General features: G+C 37.1%; 1 protein-coding gene across 3 annotated transcripts in view; it reads right to left on the bottom strand.

The window, feature by feature from the left end:
- LOC146003795 (acyl-CoA Delta-9 desaturase-like) overlaps positions 1-24,297 on the bottom strand; it is a 143,274-nt gene that overhangs the window by 14,260 nt on the left and 104,717 nt on the right. For all 3 annotated transcript variants that reach the window (XM_083142213.1, XM_083142212.1, XM_083142214.1), the window contains exon 3: positions 3,264-3,394. In XM_083142213.1, coding sequence (XP_082998339.1) covers positions 3,264-3,394 — 131 coding nt within the window. The remainder of the gene's footprint in view (positions 1-3,263; positions 3,395-24,297) is intronic.

Genomic DNA, 24,297 nt, shown 5'->3' with positions numbered 1-24,297 from the left:
CTGTTTCTCTTCCTGCTGCTACTACTAATAATAATAATTTGCAAACAAATTACACAAAATGTGTTTTATTTATGTTTCTGGTACATAATATAAGTCTTCATATATTTATATTATTACAACAAATAAAAAAATGGTGGGACAAGGAGTCGTCTTTGCTTCAATGATTTCAATTCGAAAAATAGTTTGTATGCCGGACACGGTAATTCACATGTGGTAGCATCAATTTCATTTGAACCTGTTTCTTTCTCTTCATCCCAAGCTCAACAAGATCCATTCCCTCGACAATGACTTCTTCCTATCTAGACTACCACTTTCGAAATAAATGCAGGAATCCACTCACAACACTGGAATCCACCCACAACACTGAAGTTTTACATTTAGCATGAAAGCATGGAAGTCCGCAGGATTTTTTTTTCACATAATAGTGATGCCCCCTCAAAAAAACACTATTTCAGACTGAAATTATCATGTTCCTTCAACGAATTTATAATAATTAACAAATTACTGTGACTGAAATGAAATTGTGTGTGAAATATATATTTTTCACGGGGGCGTGGCTCCCCCTTCCGGACGTCCATGGATGAAAGAAAGCCTAGTTTCCTTGTCTTAGGTGATTCCACGAAAATCCCTTCACCTAGCATCCAGAGAAGACCTAATTCGAAACAGACTTGTCAAACTTAGCCCTTTGCTTGCGTTACATATTTTCAAGTTAACAATTTCGTGTCGCAAAGTAAGTATTAAAGTAGCTGTTGATAACGTTTCTTCTATTGCAAAAATAATTTTTACAATCACAGTTACTTTTAAAAGTTAAAAGAAAAACACTGATTTTAATAACGCCTTTGGTGACGTGTAAGGGTGTGCGGGACAGATTTTTTTTGGTCGGGACGGAAATTTTTTTAAATCCCGACATTCTGGACGGGAAATATTCGCCATTTCCCGAAGATCTGAAAATCTCGAATTCTAGACGTCATTTTCACTTTGAGTGATTGTTTTTGCATTTCTGGAATAAAAACGAATAATTTCCGATAAGTTCCAGAAACTAACAATGCAGAAAACGTCGAAAATTAACGACCTTTTAAAATTGCCATTCGGTATTTCCCGACTGTTCGGGATCCCGAAAAGTCGGGAAGTAATTTCCCGAAGTCGGTCCCGACTTACCGGGATCCCGCACACCCCTACTGACGTGTGCTAATTTCTTGCAGGAAGGAAACCACCAAAGGAGTTGCGAGACAACAAACTTTCACTGAAAAACACCAGTGTGTCAATGAACCCGCTCATCAACAAAAATGACCCAGATTAGAGACTTGTTTATATAGCTTATCATTTTAGTCGCAAGTTTGTTCGTAATTAAGGATTCGAATTGTGTAATCTGACATAACGCGAATGAATAGAAAAAAAAGAGCTAAATGCAGGAACGTTACGACACCGCGTTCAAGGTCGAGGTTACAATTACAAGACTTGCTGACGAGTCAAGGCGTGATCTGCCTCTGCGGTTTGTCCCGGTGCAGAAAGTCACTTACGATTCGAGCAAGGATGGCAGAAATGAGGCGAAAGTTCTACCATTCTCACGACTATCTTATTGCTGTTCCTTCTTCCATTTTCGAGAAAGAAGCTGTAATGATCAGGGGCGGGTTTACGCATCGGTCTTAGCAAGTGTAAAAATGGCACACTATACACTATTTTCTATGAATGTGAAGTGGGTGGTGACATGAGACTTTAGTAAAGGTGGTTAAGCCGTCAAAAATTTTTGAATAGAAATAACAATAATAATTATTCTCACGATGTTGATAATTATATTCAGCAATGACTTATAAAGGAATAAAAAAATCGATTTTATTTCAAATGTATTATTATTACTACTACTATATTATTAGCATTACCATCATTATATCCTTGGGGAGACTTCTATTAGATCCACCAAATGAGTGAATATCCAATACAACTGGGTTTTTTTTTTTTATTGTCTTTCATTTTAAATTTGGTTATTCTGTTCTAATATTAACTATACTCTGTCTCGAGGGATTATATGGGATTCTGTAAATACTTATCCAGGGGGTCCGGACCCCTCCCCACCCGAAAGACTTATTTAAGTACGAAATTAAATAATGAAAATATACTCGTTCAACATTTGTTGTATAATTTCCTCTTAACTTATTGGAAGACAAGGATATTGGGATCATACGGCTTTGAAGGACAGGAAGGACGTGTTTAGGGGGGGGTCCAGGGTTCTGGACCCCCCGAAAGACTTACCAAGTACTAAAATGAAGTAATGAAAATATTAGCATTTGTTGCATAATTCATGGTTATTAATTTCCTTTGAACTTTTTAGAAGGCAAGTATTATATTGGGATCATACGGCTTTAAATGACATTACAAAGAAGATTTATGTACACTACCACTCAAAATAATACACTAACTAACACACCTTCTTAAACCCGAAGGTTCATGGCTGCAGCTCCATCTGTCCCTATCTTGAGCAAGATCTATATACTCTTTGCCATCTCTACCGATTTCCTTTAGGTCCATCTCAACGTTGTCCCTCAATCTTCGTCTTGGCCTTCCTATAGGTCTCTTACCATCAGGTTTCCCAACAAGAATCATGTGAACTCCTCTTTCCTCTCCCATTTGTGTCACATTGCCTGCCCACCTAAGTTGTCTTGATTTAATTATTCTAATAATATCTGGACATGAATACAAATTATGTAGTTCTAAATTATGTAACCTTCTCCACTCACCTGTCTCCTCATCCCTCTCAATTTATGTTCTTCTTTCAATGTAAGGAACCAAGTTTCACAGCCATATAATACTACAGGCAATATTACTGTTTTGTATATTTTAACTTTTAGTTTCTTAGACATTAAACGAGAAGACAAAAGTTTAAGAAGAGAGAAGTAACATGCATTTCCTGAATTAAGCCTATTATTCCCGAGACCCTTGGTTTCGGAACATATTTCTAGATAATAAAAAAACTCTTCAACTTGCTACATGGGGAGAAATTCATACTCTCTTGTACTAGTTTTTTTTTTTTCAGTAGCAGTGCCCATTCCGACGATATGGGTCCCCATACCTGGTGCGAAGCTGTCACTCTTCGCCTCAATGATCAAAGTGTCGAATCGCTTCGTACAGTCACGGACACTTCTAGGTTGTAACACCATATACTTTGAATGGGATTGCTACAATCCAGAAATGTCTATGCCTATACAACAGGCAACATTTAGGAATAGCCAGAATAGCCATAGGCGAAAATAACATGCTAGACTCACCTGGCCAGATATCGTGAAGAGAATTACCAGGAGCAACCGGAGAGGCCATTTGGCTTTGTAGGCTCTGTGGGACCAAAGGCGATGCGCTCCCGCTGTGATCCCAAATCCTGAAGAATAGGCAACGACGAATGCTGAAAAGAGAAAAGGAATCGAGAGCTATTATCTAGTACATTACAAACAAAAATCAAATGCAGCGTGAAAGATCTGCATACTGAAAGAGCCACGTCAATGTTACAAAGCATGTACGTATGTGTAAACAGTTTACACATACGTACATGCTTTGTAACATTGACGTGGGAACAGTTTGGGAAAAAATCCAAATTAATTTTACTGTTCAGTCAACTTGAAGCTATAAAGTTCCACCCAGGAAGGCAATATCTATACATTCCGACAAGCAGAAGCGCCGGTCGTAGTTGGGGGCACAGGGCACATGGTGGGGGTCCTATAATAAAAAAAAAACATTTTTTTGCCGTGGTACAATGGGATGCACAAGTATTGCTCGGCAAAATGTCCATGACTATTTTAATTATTTTTTCTCTTGTATCATTTTTAAGGAATAGAATTTTACGTATGCAGGTACATTGGTGGTCAGTAGCTTTTTTGGCGCTTTGTTTCAGTTCTTGAAGCTGCCGTTTCCTAAGACAAAGAGAATAAATAAACATGGTGGTGGACAAATTGCTTGGGAATACTTCTGCATCCCACTCTACACTAGTTTTATTTGTATTTAATAGGCAATTATTCTTGCTCAGGATAGGAACAGGTGGAAGGCCTGTGTTGCTGCAGCCATGAACCTTCTGGTTTAAGAAGGCTAGAGAGTTAGTTAATTATTATTTTACAATGGCGGCAATGATATGAATCACATTGCTCTCACAACAATCATGTGATTACAGAAGACACTTGGAGGAATTTACATTACTTGCTTATAAATTTACATTTTCATATCACAGAATCATTGTAAAAAAACAAAGTAAGTCAGTACTCGAAGTGGGGAGACGTGGGAGGATATTATCCCCCCGTCAAAAAAATTTTCATCAAGAAAATTGGCTAAGCCCCACCCCTCAGCTTAGCCCAGCGAAGATAATTTTCATAGGCATCCCCTCCTCTCACACCGGCTGTACTGTTGTATGTTCACTCATTCAAGAATCCCCCCTCGAAACTAGATCAAGCATACCACCAGATAGGCATTTCCACTTCGAGCAGTTACATACGTAAGTAGCCATTTTTGTTTTAAAAATGGGATATTTAGAACAAGATTTTAGAGTAGTACGTTGCTTTCATTACGATTTCAGTATAAAAGCAACTATATTTTGTAAGGAGACTTATGACTCACCCTGTAGTTATTTGGAATAAAACTTTTAAGAATAGTCTTTTGTACTCGTAGGGAGCAAATATGTGACGATACGTGGCCCTGACCTGTCGAACATTGCACGTCACTGGCCCTTCTTGAGAGGGGTGGGCATGGGCGTCGCCAGAAATTTTCCTAGGGGGGTCGAATCGAAAATGTCGAGGACACCCCCTCCCCTAAAAATATTGTGATACAGACCAGTGACATAGAAGTTTGTCAAAGAGGGCTTCATTTTTTAAAAAATTATTGCATTATCGGTATTTTAAATTATGTTGTTATATTATTATTATTACTACTACTTAGTAGTAGTAGTAGTAGTAGTAGTAATTGCAGTTTTAGTTTAGTTTATTTTAGCATCTAATAAGTTTATTACTATATGAATAATATAGTACTTGTTGCAACCAAGATTACATAATAGTTACATTAGTAGCAGTATTAGCAGCAAACGCAGTATACGAAGCTTCAAAACGTGCCAAAGTTACAAATTAACAGAATTTCAGTGTTGCAAATTATGAAAGTTTCGTACCAAATTCATATATCAAGGTCATTTTTAAACAATGATGCAAAATGAGGTGAAATAAAGTGCTTCGTTTATAAATTGCCATAAATGGAGAAACAGTAGATGGACATTTCCAGAGGGGTTGACCGACCGGTTCGAATCCCCCCCCCCCCCGCCGACGCCCATGGGGATGGGGTCAAAAAGTACCTTAACCTTCTCCAAAGCCTATGCCTATGTACAGGACACTTCTAGATTTACTAAATTCGAATCTTAGTCTCTTGATATGGCCATTCTATCATTGTCACGCACGAGGCAGAAAAGAAACGTGACGTGACCTTTTCGTCCCAAGATCATCGGTCGTGAGTCATTGGACAAGTGAACAATAATATGACCTCACTCTGTGAATCCTATTGGCTCGTTCAGTTTCGCGAAGAATCGTGTGGTAGATCATAAAGAAGGAATGTTTGCTCTTGACCCAGAAATATCTTCGCTAATAGACAGAGTCAAGTACAAGGACCTTTCCCAGATATGTACTAAGTAAGGTTTTCGTTACGGACTCCTATTTACTTGACTGGTTAGTGCGTTTTTCATTGACCACTCAAAGGTAACGTACACATTTCTTACAATACTGCCACACACGCCACGGAGAAAGTTTCTTAATCTACGAAAATGCAGACTAAGCAAACCATAGGAGGATCTACATTTTCTGGAGGGCGCACGCCCCTACCATCTAAAGGCGAAAAAGTGTGGGGTACAAGCCCCGAAGATGAATTTCTCAGTATATTACAACTAATTATTATTATATCTTTATTTAGCAGGCGAGGTTCAGCGTATGTCGGAATACAGTCTATATCTATAGTTGACACACATTTCCTACAAACAGTAGATATATCCAATAAGAAAAAAGAAAAGAAAACAAAATATATAATAGTAAATAAATAAAAAAAAGAAAAACGTATGGACAATTGGAAATCAAATTAGAACTGTAAACATACAATTAAGGAGTAAAACTACTTATTACACAGGATGTTTAATCCTCCTAACGAAGCAAAATTAATTACCATTAGCTATACACTCTTTCCAACGAAACATTCGTAGTATTTCGGGGGGGTTAAGCCTTGGCTACGTGCATGGGAGTGGGCACAGCATGTCCTGCATATATTATGTAGAGGGGGTCTCATTTATCGCACCCAACTAAAAAAACACACTTGGTCAAGCGCCGTATTTCGTCTTCTGACGTCAGGCTAAATACTTTTCTAATTAGGCTAAATGTAGTGTACTTATGCTAAGAGATTTAAACCTGACAAGCCTAACCTAACCACATTCCGCACTTACAGAAGACGAAATACTGCGCTTGACCAAGAAGGCTTTTGAGTTGGATGCGGTGAGTCATACCTGTATAGGAAGAGAAGCGTCATCGCTAAGCTTTCAGAGGGCTTACAGAACATGAAAACAAATAAACAACTTTTCTTGACATTTTTGCTCATTTCGGGCCTCACTGCAGTAGTAACGCTGTTGCCTTGTAATCAAGGGGTCCGGGTTCGATACCCGACCGAGGCACCTAGTGGTTGAATCCAATTTGAAACTGTAGGACCAGTCCCGATTAGCCTTTTGTCCATAAAGCGGACGTTAAAACTAACTAAACAAATTCAGCATTATCTGAAGGAAAAGGGGTAAGATCTATGACTTCAATCTAACAGCGCTTCTGCTGGCATATTTGTTTCCATGACATGTTATCGCTTTTTCAATATTATCCCATAGTAAAAATAAATGCCAATAGCATATATTCAGTATAGAAAATGCCATTCTTGACGACTCAAGCATAGTAATATGCTAATTTTAGTTAGTAAACTGCGTATAGGAGTTAGTTTCCAACCTATATTAGGCCTAAGTATAGAATCATGGTATCTATCAGTGAACGAGTTGGCAACAATGAGGTTTATATTCAGAGCTTTCTGGAGATAAATTTCATGTCTGTTAAATATCTTTCCTCTTCATCCAGGATTTGGCCTACGTCTATATTTAGAGAAAGTTGCTTACTGCTTACGTAACAAGGCAGAAGAGTGCAGTTGCAGAAGAATGAACGTCAGTCACATGGTGACATCATCGGAAAAAGACAACTCTCACAGTGTTGCCAGTTACATGGGAAAATATCATTTTTAATGAGTTAAGATTCTCGCTGAACGGACAGGTACAGTATTGCTCGGAAATTTGTCCACAACTATTTTCCCCTTGCACCCTACATGTTTTCAAGTGACGAGATTTTACGTATGTTGTTGTTTATCTTACAAAAAAGTCACCTATATTTTTGTACCATAAATTTCCCATCTTTTCGCTCATCTGGGCATTAACATAGCCAGATGTCGGGCACACCTGGTACAATGAAATGCACAGTATTGCTCGGCAAATTATCCATGACCATTTTCATTATTTTCTTTTCTTGCATCGCATGTGTTTTTAAGGAATGGAGGTGTTGTCAGCAGCTTATTTGGCATTTTGTTTCAATGCTTGCAGCTCTCTCTGCATAAAACGAAGAGAATAAGCATGGTGATGGACAATTCGCTTGGAACGAAGAGAATAAGCATAGTGATGGATAATTCGCTTGGTAATACTTATGCATTCCACTTTGATCTGACAAGACCAATGTTGCCACTACACATCATAATTTCGAAAGAACATACTTTTTTGTGACTGTATAGCATAAATAAACCCAATAAATCATATGTAAGGCATAAAATGAATAAAAAATTATAATTCATTTATTAATTCGATAAATACCTGCACAGAACATCGATACGCATCGAAAACGTTCCCAAGCGATTCCATAGCTGCCTTTTATTCATGTTTGTTTTTACTTTGTACAAAAACTTTTTTTATACCTTTGTGAATTTTTCGGCATACGTTCATGTAGTGTGTGATTTTCTGGTTTAATGTTCAATAAATATCCACATAGACAAAGTTAATAACCAGTGTGAGTTTCATGTCTATACATGTACTAAAGTTACGTACGTTCAAAATCTCAGTTGAGTTACTTTTCGGACACATTGTATATGTACAGACACGGACACGTCTGGGTTGTAACAACGACCATGGATTTCAATTGGTTTGATTGATTTGATTTATTTTACTTCGCTTTTTGTGCCACTTTTGGCTAATTTGCGAAGATGGGGGATGAGTGATGACATGAAATTAATGAATGGACACTCACAAACATCCATGCCCAGGCCGGGATTCGAACCCGGGACCCCTGGCGTCGTTGTGCGATGTGCTAACCACTCCGCCACGGGGACCGCACAAACCAGAAGTGTACAACGATATTTCCCATTTTCAATTTTAATCTAATTCGGAAAGAGGAGGGGCTCTTTGGCAGCTAAAAGAACTTTACGAAATGAAAAATAAAACTTTATTCATAAAGTGCGAAACTGACTCATCTAATAAAAATTAGCATATTCCAAGTAATTTACGACATACGTCGTACCTTTAGATAATTATGTCTTATTTTTCAAATAAAGAGTAATAAAAAAGGTAAAGTGCTCCCCTGTGCTTAGCACCACGCCATGAAGGCGTATAGGGGGTGTGGGGGTAACGCTCCACACTTTCTTGATCCGGTCGTGAGTGGGTGTGATGTGATCAGCATCACGCCCCTGACCGCCTTTACCCCCCAAGGTTTCTCCCAGGTACCCAATGTCATTCGACGCAGGGTGGACGCCGGGGCCGCTTCCGTTAGAAAAGTTCCCGGGAACCGGCCGGGGATCGAACCCGGGACCTTTAGCATGGTAGTCAGACGCGTGACCGACTGAGCTAACGCGGCCAAATAAAGAGTAACGTTATTTATAATTATGCAATAACCTTGCGACGTATGCATTAACTTACTTTCATATTCATTGGGAAGTGGTAATTAAAAACGAATTCAAAAACTTTCATTTCTTGATCACTGAAAAAATGCCACCAAACTATGTCACGTTTCCGAATGTATGAAGAGCCTAATGAACCCACCTGTTATATTCCACCTTGGCGTAATTCCTACATAAGGTATACTAATTTATTGATCACTTCAATGTTTGATAGCATGTCTCGTAGTTGAATTGCATGGCATATTTTTTTTAAGTATCTAATTTGCCAATACAGTAAATATAATAATAATAATGCAATCATGTCATAACTGACTATATCTTACTGTTAGTACATACTTGGATTAATCTACAATAAACAGTGGCGGCGATTGGGTTCCAAAACTGGGGGCCAAAGACAGTTTACTTTCCCTTGGTACATAAGGTTTAGCATAGTGCGGGAGCAAAGTGGACAACTGTCCTTCTCCACCAATCGCCGCCACTGACAAATAATAAGCAAATATTTGGCACACTTTTTTAGATTGCAAAACATTTACACAGATATAGATAGCAAATATATACGCATCTCGAGCAAATCGTTGAGAGGCAGGGGGAGGGGGGGTATTAGTTGCAAAGTTGGTGATGTGTGACCTCTCACAAACAAAAATCACAGTTCTTGAAATTTTAAACTTTCTCATGGAACCACTTATTACTTGGAGTAATAGTGGTAAATGTGAAAATAAGTTCTGAACTTTCAGCACTTTATACTATACTTTTTGAGCAAGCTTCGGTTATTCTGGCGAAACATTATGGCTGAAAGGTACAGTATTTATTTAAGTTTTCGTTCTTTTCTCTACATTCAAATGAAGACTTCAGCATGCGCTATGAACCTAACCCAACATAGTTGGTTTGTGGTGTATTAATATGTAGAAAAAGGGTACTACAACGTGGAAAAACCCTACAGCTACTATAAGTGTAGACCATACCGACAGACACCTACTGATTGGTTGATTAGCGTATCACGTTCCCTACGAAATGGAAAAGTAGTTCCGGGTGCAATGACCTGAAGGCAAAGCATAACAAGACGTTTATGCTGCAGAGATAAAACGCACACATGCAGATATCCACCTGCACACCTGGTGTTATAATAATAATAAATTTTTTATTTCCGTAGACCCGTATCCATGGGTGTGGAAAACGTCATACAATACTAAATATCACAAATGGAGTAGGATTACAATGAAGACAACAAAATGCAAACACAAAAATACAAAACAAATCATATGGATTAAACATAAACCGTTATAAGTGTCACATACTAAACTTGTAAAAGAGAAAATCCAAATATAGGAGACATACAATATCAAAAGAATTTAAATGCTTCAATTTACTAATCCAGTTTAACTATTAAAATTCATGGAGATTATATAGAGGTACATCTGTTAAATACTGTTTAATTGCTTTCAGTTTCTTGTGAGTTTCTGTAATTTGTTTGATGCGTGTGGGAAGTTTGTTATGGTATTTTATTCTTGCAACATGAGGTGATTTGTCTGAAAGAGTAAGTCTGTGTGCTTGCATGTGGAAGTTCTCTTTTTGACGTGTGTTGTGCTGATGGACGGTCGAATTCTTATCTAATTTACGGTTTTTTTAGTACATATTCACAATTACTTTTTAAATACTATATAGGGAATATATGGTCATAATTTTATTTTCTCTAAATAATTCTCTACATGAGTTTCTAATTGGTATTTTGAACATATACCGTATTGCTCTTTTCTGTAGAGTAAGCAATCTTTGAGTATTCCTAACTTCAACAATTTGTGCTGTGAGCTCCGATATTAACTTTTATATCCCTTCTGCCTGTATTGTGTCAAGAGGGGAGGTTGGTGATAACATGATCTATTAGACTTTCGGAGTTACATGTTATTCTAGTTGGATCTAATTATCTGTGAGAGTCCATAGGACCTAAGGAGATCAATGTATTCCGTATTTTTATTATTGCTCTTGAGGAGGTCAATGTTAATCTCTCCCAGGATAATGATTTTACAATTTGATTTTGTTAACATGATTTCTAGCTTTTGCTAAAAGAGCCGTAAGTCAGTATTTGGAGAACGGTATAGGGTTATTATCTTCACAGATAAATTTCCCATAATCAATTTTCACAGCTGCTACTTCAAAGACCTTTTCGGTGCATTGTGATTCTAACCAGTATATTTGTTTCCATCCAATTAGTTTTTCTTTAATGAATATGCCTATACCACCACTTTTGAACTCTTTTCTTGTAAAGAATGAGATCAATTTGTACCCTTTAACCTACAGAATTCTGTTTGTTCTTCATTGAGTCCATATTCAGTTACAGTAAATACATCTGGTTGTAATTCCTCTAGATATATTATCTGATCTAATTTGTTGGTGTCCTCCTCGTCTTGAGATCGTTCGCTGCGGGACGGCGTAGGTTCGAATCCGGCTCTGGTCGGAATTTATTCGGCCTGCGTATAGGGCCGGTGGCAACCCACCATCGTGAGGAAATTGGGGAGCGTAATCCGGTCGAGAAGACCTACTATAACGGCTGGGGATACGTCTGGCTGACCCCCCGACTATTCCAATACTGGTTGAAGATCTCCACGCTTAGAGGTGACGAAGGAAAGCGTGGTAGGGTATGCCGGCAGTCGGTAGGTATGCCTAGGCCCTTCATGGGCTGTTGCGCAACGGATTATTATTATTAATTTGTTGGTAATGGATAGATGATTGGCTAATTTGCAAAGATGGTGTTGAATGATGTGATGAAATTGATGAATGGGACACTCGCAAACATCCATGCCCAGATCGGGATTCGAACCCGGGATCCCTGGCGTCGTAGCGTGATGTGCTAAGCACTCCGCCACGGGGACAAATATTAAGCAACCGCTGGCGTACGAATGGGGGAGCTGATGGTACAACAGCCCTCCCGAAATTGAGAAAATCAAAATTTTCAAATGAAAGTAGTAAAGAGGAAAATCCAAGATGGTAAATACAATAAATAAATAAATAAAATGGACCCCGATTAACATTTTTGCCTCTGAACAACTTTTAAAACTAAGGTTAGAAATGGTACTTGTGAAATATCTTATTGTGCATTCTCCTCCCCTAAGAACGCACCTATGTAATATCTACCCTTACAATCCTGCGTACGTCATATTGTCGGCCATACTGAATATATCAAACAAGTTGTACAATTACATTATTTTGGCAACTTGGATTTAATACAGTGATCGCGAATACATTTATTGAATTAGATTATTCGCTTTTCTGCCACTTTTGGCTAATCGCGAGGATGAGGATAAATTATGATAAGATGAAAGTCTCTAAACAATCACAAACACATATGGACGACAGAAGTCCTACAGAGGATCCAGGCGCCAGAGCCTCGTTAGTCTGCAAAATGCAGTACTGGGTATACTACGTGGAAGAGATGGTATTTTGGCGTCTTCAGCGAAAGTCACCCTTCACACATCTCGAATACATAAGATACGATACTTACTATGCCTATCTTACTCCATGCAATATGTTATTTACTAGGGAGCGGAAGTTGATGAAATGTCATCTTTTTTCTGACATCTCGGACACGATGCCCATTAAATATACACAATATTACACTTCGTCTAGAACCCAAAAAATGTAATTTTAAAGTTATGACACCATTAAGCCTTGTTTCCATGATATGAAAAACTAAATATGCTGACCAAGGCAGTAATTTATTTTATTATAAAACAATTTAAAGTGCATTTTTTTTGCTTTTTTTTTGCCAATTTTCAGGTTTGAGGTAATTTTCCCCGATTTTCGACATTTTCCCGTCATTTTTCGCAATATTCGGTGTATTGTTTAGTCATATTTTGTCACATCTTTCATTTTGGTAATATTCTTGAGTCTTTTCACCAAAGTGAATTAATGCATTTTACACCAATTCACTGTGTATACGATTTTTTCATTAAATATTTTTAAAATTATTTGTTTTTTTTTTTCCATTGGAAATTCTCGTTGCATATATTTTAATTGAATGTGCATGTGGTATCATTTGGGCCGCGGTGGCTCAGTCGGTAACGCGTCTGACTACCATGCTCAAGGTCCTGGGTTCGATCCCCGGCCAGTTCAAATCCGGGAACTTTTCTAACGGTGGAAGCGGCCCCGGCGCCTACCCAGCGTCGAATAACATGGGTACCTGGGGGAAACCCTGGGGGGTAAAGGCGGTCAGGGGCGTGATGCTGATCACATCACCCCCACTCACGACCGGATCAAGAAAGTGTGGGGCGTTACCCCCACACCCCCTATACGCCTTCATGGCGTGGTGCTATGCACAGGGGAACACTTTACCTTTTTTTGTGGTATCATTTGGTGCCTCTTTCATTCTTTTCTTTAAAGCCAGGTTGCATTTTGTTTAATTTCCTTCTCATTTCAATTTTTAACCTGAAACTAAGAAATTTAATGATCATTTTATGAATTTTTTTACGTAATTTTTTTCCCATTTTTTAGGACATTCTATACGTCATATACCGCTCTCTAGTTATTACTATCCATTTTAATATTAATAAGGGTGTATTATGCATAAATATTAATTTTAAGACAATTATTAATGCTACGACATTTTTACAGGTTGACTCGTATTCAGCACCCTCGAAAATCAGCGACAACCACTTCTGTTCACTTGATCCATGATTTTAGTCCAATTTTCATTGGTGCAGGTCCAGATGCCAGAGCCTAGTTAGTCTGCAAAATGTAGTCCGGGGTGTACTACGTGGTAGGGAGGTTGACATCTGGGTGTCCTGAGAAAAGGCTCCATCGAATTCAACGAAACCGATGTACGAAAAGATACCTTTATTGTAATACCGTTATAAAAAATCATCTCCATGTTTAAAAATGACCGCTATTTTGTATCCTAAGGCCGGTTTTTACCGGGATCCCGATCTAAATCCTTTGTATGGAGTGGCCCCGTGGATATCTGTGCCAAATCTCCACTGTTGCTTCATTCGCAAGTGCACTGTTATTTCAAAAAGTATCAGTCCGCTACTACTGAAACTGTTGATTGGAGAAACGACAAATTCGGCGTGGGAAAATCATAATCCCACTTTTCTTTCTTCATAACCTTGGAGAAATTCCCGGCTCTTCACATAACGAGTATACTGCGGAATAGCCGAGATAAGTATTTCTCACAATATATGCTGCGTAGCTCCCTCGCCTTATAATTGGCTGATGCAGGCAATGTGGCGTCATTTCAATCTCCCAGCCTGCAAGGTGTCGATTCTTATCTAATCGGCAAGCGATTGCAAGCTGCTAGAATGTACATACGCTTATCTGGCAGAGCAGATTCAGCCCAAAGTCACTTCAAAGCATGACGAATTTGCTCTCGCGGGCACAACGCAATCTGGAGACAATTCACCGAGCAAGGGGAAGGAACTAATAATTATAGCACTCTACCGTAAACAATAAATCATAAAATGGTTGCCACATTGGAATAAAAGCAATGCGGAGAGTTTTGGAAAAGCATTTTAAAAGTCTTCGAAGCCTTCTCCAAAATTAAGTGCATTTATCCCAATACTCTCAAGCTGGTAGGCTACATGGTATTTTTCTTACTTTAAGTCAATTTCCTTCCATTTCTTTAGAATAATCGCGACGACGAGAATGAATGATGATTAAACTGATGAAAGAACACTCAAAGGAACGCACGTGAGCAGCCCGGGACTCTAACCTTCGATGGTAATATCGTGAGTTGAACATTCCATACGCTTCTAGTACACAGAGAACGAATGTTGGATGGTTGTAGGAGGTGGAGAAAACGTTACGCATACGGGCGTATTATTTTACTTGTTTTCTTGAGAATACAAAACTTCCGATGGCGTAGAAAAACACACGAACTGAAAGAGGGGAGAAGTTTAAAATTTTACTTGTCATAGGAAAAGTCGAAACTCTTATTTGATTAGCCGTAACTTGGAAGATGGTGCGATTTCTTTTCTCCACAAGGAAAGTATGGGATTCTGCAAATTCTTATCATATTTTCCAAGCATCGTGTCTTGGTTAATAATAAACTGAAAAAACCGCTTCCACTTGCAACAAGGGGAGAAATTCATACTCTCCTATATGGTAGTGGAGTTTTCCTTAGTAGCAGTGCTCATTCCGCCGATACTGAATTAAATGTACAGTCACGGACACTTCTGACTTGTAATGATACCATTGAAAGTCAATGGGAGTGTTACAATCCAGAAGTGTCCGTGACTGTACACCTGTTGCGAAACTGTCCCTCTTCGCCTTAAGAACATGCCGGATACAAAAGAAAATTTAATGAAAATAGTCTTGGGCAATTTGGTGAGATATACTTGTGCATCTCACTGTACGCAGAGCACACGCAGCGAGAAATGTCCTTCCCTGCGAAAACGCAAAAGAAAAGTTGCTGCAACTATTATTAACTTCGATACACGTTACATGAACAAAGTAACTTATTTCGACATTGTTTACGTAAAAAAAATGAAAGGTTACAGTTCAAGGGCGACCACAGGGGGAAAGGGGGGCTTCCGCAAAGAGTTTTATGTAATTCGAATAGTGAAATTGTAGGGATATTTTATAACGAAAACTACTGTTTTCTATGACTTACAGGCCGTAAGTTACAACCATCTATTATTATTATTATTATTGTTATTTGTAGTAGGGTTACATTTAAGCTTACAGTCTATTTTACACTGAACATACAACTAAAAAAACAGCTTTTCTGTCCTACATGAATTAATATATTAATTATACAATTATGGAAATTGTATAATAGATACACAGAATATGGAAATTACAAATGTACGTAATTTTAAAAAAAAACAAAAACAAGAATAAAGGTAGTAGTTGTAGTCAGCGGAAAGTGGCATTTTGTTGATTTCAGAGTTCATTAAGAAGGTTATTACTGTAGATAAATTGTTTTCGTGCTGTGTTTACCAATTTCAGAAGGCTTCACTGAGTCCAATGCAAATTGTATGATACGGCAATTTCACTTGAACGATGGCACATTTTACTTTGCAACTCAAAAATAACCAAAATGTCGCTTACTATGTTTTGAGCCCTTCAAATAATTTCCCGATCACGACTTGGTCAGTGACTTGGTGATACCTTGAAAGCAGCTGAAATATTTGCTCCAGTGTGAGGAAGAACAAATAGGCGGAAAATAAACCGTTTATCAACAATGCCAAAGAAAAAGAAAGAAAAACATAACTCACATTAATCCCTAGGCAATTATCGAAAACCATAAACAGACCTCTTGAAGAAACAAAGGAAGAAAAAATTCATAACAATGCTGACGAAAGAAAAAAAAACGGCCGCTGATCTTTATAGAGGCTGCCGCCAGTACAGGAAAGTATGTTTATCGGGCATCGGCATCTCTTTCAGTGCTTGCCTGATGCATACAATAATAACGGCCTTACTTCAGTACGTAACATTCGACGCTCGATATGAAAGTAATCTAATTCATCTGACCATTACCTTCTCAATCTGAAAGCCTCACGGCTTGCTCCGGTCACGTGACTAAGCGTCATCAACTGAAGGCGAGATAGCCGCCATGTTTAATTGCTTTTTTGGAATCAATGTTGGACCTTTTTAGTGAATATGGAATTGTAATGCAAATTTAGGAACTGTAATCGAGTTTACATGATGTGTAAATATGCTTAAATGTGCAAGAGGTATTGTGTATAAGTGTTGTGTGCTCAATTGCAGAGGCAATTATGATGAAAAAGGTAAGAGTAACGTTCACATTTCTTCATGTTGCTGAAAATGAGGAATGTTTAGGGCAATTCCATGTGATTCGGTCCCTACGAAAAGATACAAGTTAATTAACAAAGGTTTTATAATAATAAATAAATAAGAGTAATAGTTCATGATGTAAACATTTCATGTGTACAAAATTAATATAATCTTAAATGTGGTCATGTTTTATCTCTTGTCAACATTTTCTTTTTAGAAATATCAAATAATTTACCCTGAATTATTACAAACGTTGGTTAACGTTAAAATTATTGTTTATGATTGCAAATTAATTTGTTTCAAGATTTAGCCAACGTTTAAAATATTACGTTCGTGTCTACTACAGCAATTTGTTAGTGTAAATTTTATGCAAGCATTCGATAAAATGTTCATATTATTTACACAAATTTTCAGTTTTAAAATGTTCTTAATGAATGAAAGCTATACAACGGGGCAAAGTTGATACACGTGTACATTTACATTCTTATTTTATCCCGCTTTATGCTTCTTTATGCTAATCGGAAGATATGTTGTACATTCAAATACAGGGGTGCGATGTGTAACAAGAACTTTGATGAAATATTCGTGTGTAATAGTATCCAAGAATATATTACTTATGTTTCAAATACAAATGTTTTCACACAGAAAGCATTTTATTACCTAGCTATGTTAATATGAAGTACAAATGTGTTAAATTTTATAAAACTGTTTCATATGAACTGCTTTTTATTTTTTGTCTTTGTGAAGCTTCAATGTTTGTAACTTTGATTATTAAATCAGTGATAATGTTTATTGTTTCATGATATTAACATTCTTCACGATGTTATTAACAGAATGTAAAACAGTGTAAGGAAATATTCCAAATGTTTATATCCCAAGTGAACGCTAAGATCGAAATATTAGTCCGCTTTTTTCAATGAAACACTTAAGTTATTGTCACAGATCTTACTAACGACAATGAAGAGATTCAATTTGTTTATTATCTTTCGTTCAATAAAGTCAATAGGATCGAAATTACAATATGACAAATGATTTAGGTTTAATCTTTATTCACAGAAATGTAACATTACCCTTGTACCAATTTGTTTCGCTTTTGCTGCAACGATATAGAAATTAAGCTTTTATATTGATATTGTATAGCTAAGCAGAATATCTGCATTATCTGGTTTGATTAATTTTGGGTAAAGTTAAAGACAATTTAATTGATTAGGTAACTTGGAAAGTTTACGGTCAACCTAACGTTTTTTTTATTTAATCAATTGATTTTACATACAAAAGTGCATACAAAAGCGGTTATGAGTTTTACCGTAGCTGACAAATATTCCCGATAATATTTTTCAAAGATATACAATGTTTAAATTTTTCCGCCAGAAAGTTTCTACCGGTTTTCAACTCCTCCTTTGTGCTATGGTAGGAATTTTTGTGGTGGCCTGAATGAAAATTTTGGTCTAAATATTCAATATTATACATTTTTCTTCTATATTCGTCGGGAGGGTAAATTTCAAAATTTAACTTCATAAAATAAATAAATATACCTTAATTATCTACGGTAAAATTACGACAGTGGGTTTACAGCTTTAAGACGATCGCCTCCAGATGATGACGTCTTGACTGAGCGCTGTGGCCTGAACCTCAAGATGGTCTTGATCTGACACGACGAGTCACGACGCGATGCAACACGACGAGTCACGACGCGACGATACGCAACACGAAGAGTCACTTTGCTTCCGACAAAACGAAACAAATATTAATTATTCTTACCAGTGTTTTTTTCTGGAAAGAAAGTTTTCGGTATAAGTTAGTTTGTTGTTGTTATTTGTTATTGTGTTTATCATAAGAACTGCTCTAAATATTGTGGTATATAAATGATCATTAGACGTCGGATTTTAGGTATTTAATCTATTTTTTCCTTTGAAGGTAAATGAAGAATAAAAGTTACATCAGCGTTTCATTAAAAAATGCAACAACTGGTAAAGTTTTATAGTGCCTAAAATAACATATTTTGCTTGTTAGAACCTATTTCAGGTTTTTGTACCCAAATCAAACATTTTCTTAGGCTTTTGTATATTTTTTAAGGTTTTATATTATTGTTACATCACACAGAGGCATTTGTTCTGTTTCGTAACGAAAAGATTCAATGACTAACTTGTTTGAAACACTCTCGAGAGCAAAATTTGTAACGATACAAGTATTAGTTTTACAACAATTAGTGGATCATTTTGAAAATGATGCATAGAAATAAACATTTGGTTAGAAAAATTAATATTTTTGATGCTTATATATCTATTAAAAGTTCTCACGGTCCCTTTGAAATTTTGTTTTTAACAATTGTATCTAATTAGTATTTTGCAGGAACTACGAACCAGTTTAAGTTTTTTGGAACCTGCTTCAAGATTATTTTAGTCTAATTTAATATTTTTAAAACCTATTTTAGGATTTTCCACATATAAAGGTTACCGGTACGCCTGAAAAAGCATTGATTTTTATTATTATTGCATCTAAAGTCAATGTATAAACACAAGATCTATGACATGTCATTTCAGGAAATTAGGTTCTCATTTGCATCTTAAACGAATAGCACTCACCGCAATATATTTTTTTCTACATTTCCACCGACAAGAGACAAATTTAGTTTTTATCCATTTCATCTATTCTTTACAAGAATTAATGTAACAAAGAATGGACTTTTGTACGGTGCCTTAAATAAATAAAATGGATGTCCAATGTCGCAGCAGGAACTGAGTTTTGCCAGAATGGAGTTCCGGTACATTCCCGCTCACTTTAAACGCTGCTTCCCTCCAAAAAAGGAAAAAGTTTAATTCGCGTGCTGCAACCACATATTTATTCGAGGAATAAATATCAAACTGCCCTGAACATGGTTTTCTTGTACAATTTATGAACTGTTTTGTACATTACAAGATAATTTCTAATAAGTCTATTTCTTTCACGTAATGTAATTGTAATCTAATTCATCTCCTGTGCCACCTCATACCGTAGCGCATGCGCAGAGCGTTTTGTCGAATCGTGCTCCTCCGAAACCAAATTCCCGGTACCTTCACTGCAAGGTAGATAGAGATTATTAGTAGGTAAAGCCATCCGAAGATTGCCGATCTTGCACGAACGCGTGACGTCACCAGAGAGGGAGTGAGCTCTGCTGAAGCAGACGGCTCCTAGCATTTATATGGGAGATTCAGAGAGCGAAAGTATATTATTACTTTTAGGAGGGGGAAAATATTAATTGTCATCCTCCAAGATGGTATTGAGGCATCCTTTTAATGATTAGTAACATAATTGAAAACGCGCTACTTTTAAAAGGGGGCAAAGTACATGTGAAAAAATGTATTTCGAAAATCCATATTCCTGAAACTTTCTGGCCGATGCGCTACAAAGAAAGTTGCGTGTTCTCCTTTAGAATTTCGTCATTTTACAAATCGTAATATAATTTTAACAAAAACGTGGCATGCTAAAGAAGAATTAAAGAGTTTTAAAAAATAATTGATTAATAGACTTAGTTTATTTTACTTCGCTTATCTGTTACATATGGCTAATCGCAAAGATGAGGATGCGTGATGATATGATGAAATTGGTGAAAGGAAAGTAGACCCATGCCCGGGCGGGGATTCGAACCTGGGGGCCTTTGGCATCGTAAAGCGTTGTACTAACCACTTCGCCACGGAGGTCAGAATTACCAGGAAATAAACAGAAAATGGCAATCATATGGCATCTATGTTTTAATATGCGAGAAACATTTACGAGGAGGTTATTGAAGTAATAAAATAATTATTACTAGACGTTGTGATGAAAATTATTAATATATCTGAAATATCGGGAGTTGACCTTGCAGTCTCTAAATGTACTTTTAGGGTTACGCAAAACCTTCACTAAAAATTGCTAGTGTAAATTTTTAAGCTATTAAAATTTAAAACTTATTCCTGTTCGAAAAAAGAAACTTCCAAGTCAAATTAATATTTCGTATAAATACATATATTTTTCTTTCATGAGGCCAAGAGAGTATTTGGAGGTGACGGTGGCTTGGGAAGGCTATAGACCCGGATCTCGATCTGCAAAGGGCTTCAAGTGGGAAAACATCGTCCAGAAGATGGGGCGAAATGATTTTTTTTTTAAATGGCTCAAGAATACAAAGATATAAGTGGGCATTTGACAAGCTTAGTCTAAAACTTACAACTGAAATCGTACGTGTGTGTGTGTGTGTGTGTGGCGGGGGGGGGGGGGCGGGGGCTGGCTGCGTGAGGTAACACAGTGGAATATGATTCACAATACTAAAACTAAAATAAATATGTGGGAACAATAGAAATCAAAATATGTTGTAGCTAGTGACGGCGCAATAGTAAAGATGGAGGGGTAAATCATATTTTCCCGGGGCAATCATGTTTATTATTCCGTTACATACGACACAAAAATGCATATTTTGGCTAAAAGAGCATTCATTCATTTATTTATTTTTGTCGTTTTACTGGGAGCAGGAGTGAGTGAGTGAGTGAGAGAGAGAGAGAGAGAGAGAGAGAGAGAGAGAGAGAGAGAGAGAGAGAGAGAGAGAGAGAGAGAGAAATTGTCGAAACGAGAATAGGAGGTGTTCCTGCCCCCCCTGTAGTGTGGTCACTGCCTATATCTATGCTGGAGAAGAATGCACCAATTAATACGCTATTAAATAAAACAGATACTTTTAAAACTTTTAATCAAATTATTTGTGAACTATGATTTAAATTTAGAGAGAACACATACTTGTTTAATTTAATTTGGATGAGTTAACTTATATATATGTATATATATATATATATATATATATATATATATATATAAAAACAACGTGTTGAAGCTATTGACGGCGCCAAAGAAAAGACAGAAGAGAAAAATGGAGAGTGCAGTGATATTTTACGGGAAGCAGCAGGCACGTATCCAGGAATTCCTTTCCTATCTAGTGTACACAAAACAATTTCCTAAAGGAGGGGGAGGGCTCGAACCCCTGATCCCCACCTTGGATACGTGCCATTAACAATAATAGGGTTATAGAACATTCTCCGTCTTGTCTCGATAATTATTCCTTTCCTTAAATTATCGTCACATTATTCAAGAAGCCAAAAACCTAATTTTATCTAGCGTAAACTGAAAATTTTCTGAAGGGGGGCTTGAGCCCGCTGATTCCCACCTTGGATACGAGCTGTTACCAATAACAGGGTTATAGAATATTCTCCGTCTTGCCTTGATAATTATTTCTCTCCTTAAATTAACGTCTCATTATTTTATTTGACACCACAAGAAACAAAAAATCTCATTTTATCTAGTGTAAACTGAAAACTTTCGGGGGGGCTCGAGCCCCCTAAGCCCCCCCTTGGATACGTACCTGGGAAGCAGTCACGTTTATTACACCCTTACATTTACATACAATATTAAAAAGTTCTGCTTTTAGATCTCGCACAATGCCTTTTTCACAAAAAAGGGCAATCCCGCATTTTTATATCAATCAAGCTGTGATATTTTAGATTTCTTCCGTTAGTTTTCTGATAATAGTTTTTACAGCTTTCCATAGTATTTAGGCATGATTTCAGTTGACAAGAACAAAATAATCTTATTTCAAAACATACAGCAAAAATAAATCCAAGGCGCTTAAGTTAAAACTCCCTTACATTGGAAGCCTGGAGAGAACAAAACAGGGGTTCCTTCGTAACACGATTTCTTGAAAACCATTTTACACATTTAAATCAACTTTGTGATAAATTGATTAGAAAGGATGAATCTTAACAGTAAAAATTGTAACTTTTCCCCTGCTACTATATTTTAGAAGATATTCGTTGTCAAATATCTCAATATTTGCATAAGGAACCTACCTTTTCCGTGCCGAGCTTCTCGACGATGACGTCATGCATCCACGGACAACTGCGCATACGATCTGCGCCGCCGAACGAGCACCCCCTGCCTTCACTGTTTTGTCGCAAAGTGACTCGAGATGAGTCCGGTGTGCGGCGGCTCCATGTTAAACGTTCCCTCGAATTGGTTTGCAAGGAAATTACTCGTCGCGTCGGATCCGGTGTGCAGCTGGCCTTAGGGTTAGTGTTTTCAGTTGAACGTAGGGGGTGCAGAAGAAAATTAAGGGGTGCGCAAGTACCCTAGTAGTAGTACTAGTAATAATAATAATAACAGTAATAATAGCAATAATAATAATACGAACAACAATAATAATAAAGTTCCTATGCCTCTGCTCCCCCTGGGAAAAATTCCTGCGGGCGACCTTGTTGCAGTTTCTCATTTATTAAAAAATCAACAACAAACATTAGTTGCAGTCATAATCGCGACTTGTTCAGCGCCGAGGCAAAGTGAACACCCAACGAGCCGAGACAAGTGTATTAGTGTATACCCTTTATACACTTGCCTGAGGAAGAAAGAACTGGTGACCAACAACAGCGCTTTTGAAGAAATGTCCCTTTCTGCGATTCCCGCACAGGAAACCTTCCTCGACATACTGTGACTGACCTACAACCCCATCTCTGTTCAACAAACAAAAGATTACGAGAAATCTCCTGCAAGCGAGGACAACCAATCGCAGGAGGGTAAACAGGAAACAAAGTAGAACACAATTCCGCCGGTCAACATCCAGAACAAGGATAATATTGTACTGGAAATTTTGCCGCTAGAGGTCGCTTTCTCACGGCCCACTGCAGACTGCACACAGTGTTACTAACTCCAACAACAAACCGCCAACTCGAGAAGGAAATTTTCGTTTGTTTCTTTTGAGTTTGCGAGTCCGCACAGAAAGGTTAATTGGGACTGAACCTACAGTTTAAAATGGGATCCGAACAACTTCGTTAGCTTGGAGATTGCTATTTGTTAAAATGTATTTGTTTTTATTTAAAAAAAATGAATTTGGTTATTTTACCTAATGCTTTGCTTTAATTCGATTTGATTAGAAATTAAGAAGCTATTAGTATATTTAATTAATTAAAGTAACTAGGCAAAGTATGTTCTCGCCTGTTTATCAAAAACATGTCTTCATGCTTTAAAATATGAGGTATAACCTGCCCAATGACGTTTGTTTAATGACTGCGGTATTTTGACCGTGCGGAGGTATCATAATCATTAGTATTTTTTATTAAGGGCTAGTATGACAAGTAATTAACTGTCTGCAATTAATTATTACATAATTTTACTTAAAAGTGAAAATGGCTATATTTTATAGGGGGACGATACGACACTATAGATCTTTATTTTATATTATTAATATTTTTGTTGGTATTATTTATTCATTTATTTGAAAAATCCTGAATACAGAAAATCTATTTTACATCAGGATATCAACCGGAAATACAGTATTATATTATCAATACATGTGTTATTAGTTTATTAGTTGGTATTGTAAATACATGTGTTATTAATTAATATTATGTTGGGGTGATGGTAAGATAATAAGTGCCTCCACAGGGTAAGGCACCATTTTTTTAAAAAATTCCCGACTCGTCCAGATTTTAAGAAAATTTCCTGACCTTTTTTTTTTTTCACCGACTTTTTCAGGTTTTTGAACATTTTACAAAATTTCCAAATGTTTTCAGTTTATAACTTTCTTTGTTGTAAAATTTCCTCACTTTTCTGGCTCATATA

Source organism: Lepisma saccharinum, chromosome 20 (assembly GCF_977018435.1).
Source record: "Lepisma saccharinum chromosome 20, izLepSacc3.1, whole genome shotgun sequence".
NCBI classification, from domain to species: Eukaryota; Metazoa; Arthropoda; class Insecta; order Zygentoma; family Lepismatidae; genus Lepisma; species Lepisma saccharinum.
Note: the sequence above shows the minus strand (reverse complement) of the source record. Positions and strands in the feature narration are given on the sequence as shown.